Here is a 1977-nt window from a genome sequence, read left to right as displayed (position 1 = left end):
CCTACCACTGTGCCAGTTATGACTCACTCTTATTGTTACCAACTGACTGGTAACCCTTATCACTGATAGACCTTATCTCTGAGTCCTTATGACTCACATAGACACTTACCTACTTTGGATGCTTTCTGGTTAGATAGACCTCCCCTGAACTCATAAGATTATACCTATATATACCCCCGTAGTTAGACCATGTATTCTCTAACTTGATCTTCACTTGTGATTTATGACTCTTGTATCCGGTCTGATGCAGGGCTCAAGTCATTCTGGATAAACAGCCTTCATCCAGTCTTCCACCGCCTTGATGCTTCATAAGCGTTGTAGACACAGGATTGACCCCATCAAGTGTACTGTTGGCAAAGCTGGGCTTTGCTGTAACACCTGAAGCCTTGTGGATGTCACACAAACAATTGGCTTGGCTGTCAGAGAAGATGGATGGGTTTCAATTGAGCCAGATGCAGAGCAATGTTTCTATATACTTGTCAGAGGCAAATGCTCAATGGTTTGCAAAGTGGCCCATGGCTGTGGTGCACTTCAAGGATGAAACAGGCATCAGACTTATGGAAGAACAGCACTCAAAAGAGCAACATGTTAGCTTAGGACACCATCTTAAGTAGTGCAAGACCATAAGTGTATTGTGTTGTAATTTCATATTTGATTGCTTATACCAAATATCAGCAACTACATTCTTACTTCTACTGCAATGCCTCAGCCATGGGGTGGGCTCGAGTCACACAATTTACCAAAACTATCATAAAGTTGATGGGCTCCCCCACCAAGTGCACACATGGGCTGACCACCATTGAACACTTCATTCATACTGAGTATCAGTCTGGGAACTTGGTTAAGGAAGATATTGAGTCTCAATTGAAGAATGGTGAATACACCTGACAGAATCACATATGAAAGCAGCCAAGGCAATGACTGCTTGTGGACAAGAATACATGAAGAAAATGGAGTTGGAGGCAAAAATGGAGTGTGAGCACCATGCTGAGAAGGTGAAGGCTGAGCTTGAGGCTCTGTGCAATCCTAATGAGTCAGTGCATGTGCAGTAAGTACATCCCCAAAAACATGCTAATATATGAAGTTCATGTTCATGCAGGTACATCAAAGGCCTCAGTGCTGTAGTTGACCAGCTTCTACAGACTATCCAATAAACTACTGGCTGGTATGAGAGTATTTACCTTGGAGGACCAGACCCACGTGTGGCTGGGGATGTTCGTGTTTTCAAGTAAGAACATACAGCATGCCTACCACATTGATACTGATAATGTTATTTGCAGCTTTCACCATGGGAAGGGGTCTACTGGCCTCAGTTTTTGCAAAGCACTTCCAGATCATCACACACATATGGTCGAACCATTTACCACATTCCTAAAGGGCACCTTTGCTATCAAAGTCCTTCCCCCACAACCCAACACCACAAACTCTGTGCTGCCTGATGTTACTCTGCCAGCAGACACTTAAGTGTTGCATTCCCCATCACACCACTCTATTATCAATCTGCATTCAGTGGCCATCACACAGTATCCCCATGCTTCCTCCACAGTGCACAGTGTGCTTCCTGATGAGATCCGCCAACTCCCCCAAGATCAATCATTTGACAACTCCCTGTGATTTTTCAGCACATCACTGGAGCCATTTATGATGTCCAATAACACACTTTATAAAGGTAATGCTGGTGCAGGGGCCTCAATTGAGCCTCCTATGATGTCTGAACATACACTTTACACAATCAAATCAGAAGACAATGTCGACTAACAGCAACAAATGTCCCTCCCAATGCTGCCTCCTTATCCTGGCCAACTTACTCCTTCATCTAGAGTCTCACATGAGAAGGGAGTGAGTGATAGACATCAAGTAGATTCTCAGGGAAAGTACAAGAGGTTTAGACTAGAGAACTACTGACTTCCTACTAGGGTTTATATACTATGAGAATCATGCACGGACCAGGATGAGAAAGGTAACTAATGAGAAGCC

At 43.9% G+C, this 1977-nt stretch overlaps 1 protein-coding gene across 1 annotated transcript; it reads left to right on the top strand.

Annotated features, from left to right (window-relative positions):
- Window positions 1-392: 392 nt before the first annotated feature.
- On the top strand, window positions 393-1464 carry EDB91DRAFT_1079431 (uncharacterized protein; the record flags this gene model as incomplete). Its single annotated transcript, XM_041315128.1, has 4 exons — window positions 393-610; window positions 676-716; window positions 892-1048; window positions 1281-1464. 4 exons carry the CDS (start codon window positions 393-395, stop codon window positions 1462-1464), a joined length of 600 nt encoding a protein of 199 aa, XP_041180801.1.
- Between the last annotated feature and the right edge of the window lie 513 nt (window positions 1465-1977).

Source organism: Suillus paluster (assembly GCF_016628075.1).
Source record: "Suillus paluster strain FC165 chromosome Unknown EDB91scaffold_9, whole genome shotgun sequence".
Lineage (NCBI taxonomy): Eukaryota > Fungi > Basidiomycota > Agaricomycetes > Boletales > Suillaceae > Suillus > Suillus paluster.
Note: the sequence above shows the minus strand (reverse complement) of the source record. Positions and strands in the feature narration are given on the sequence as shown.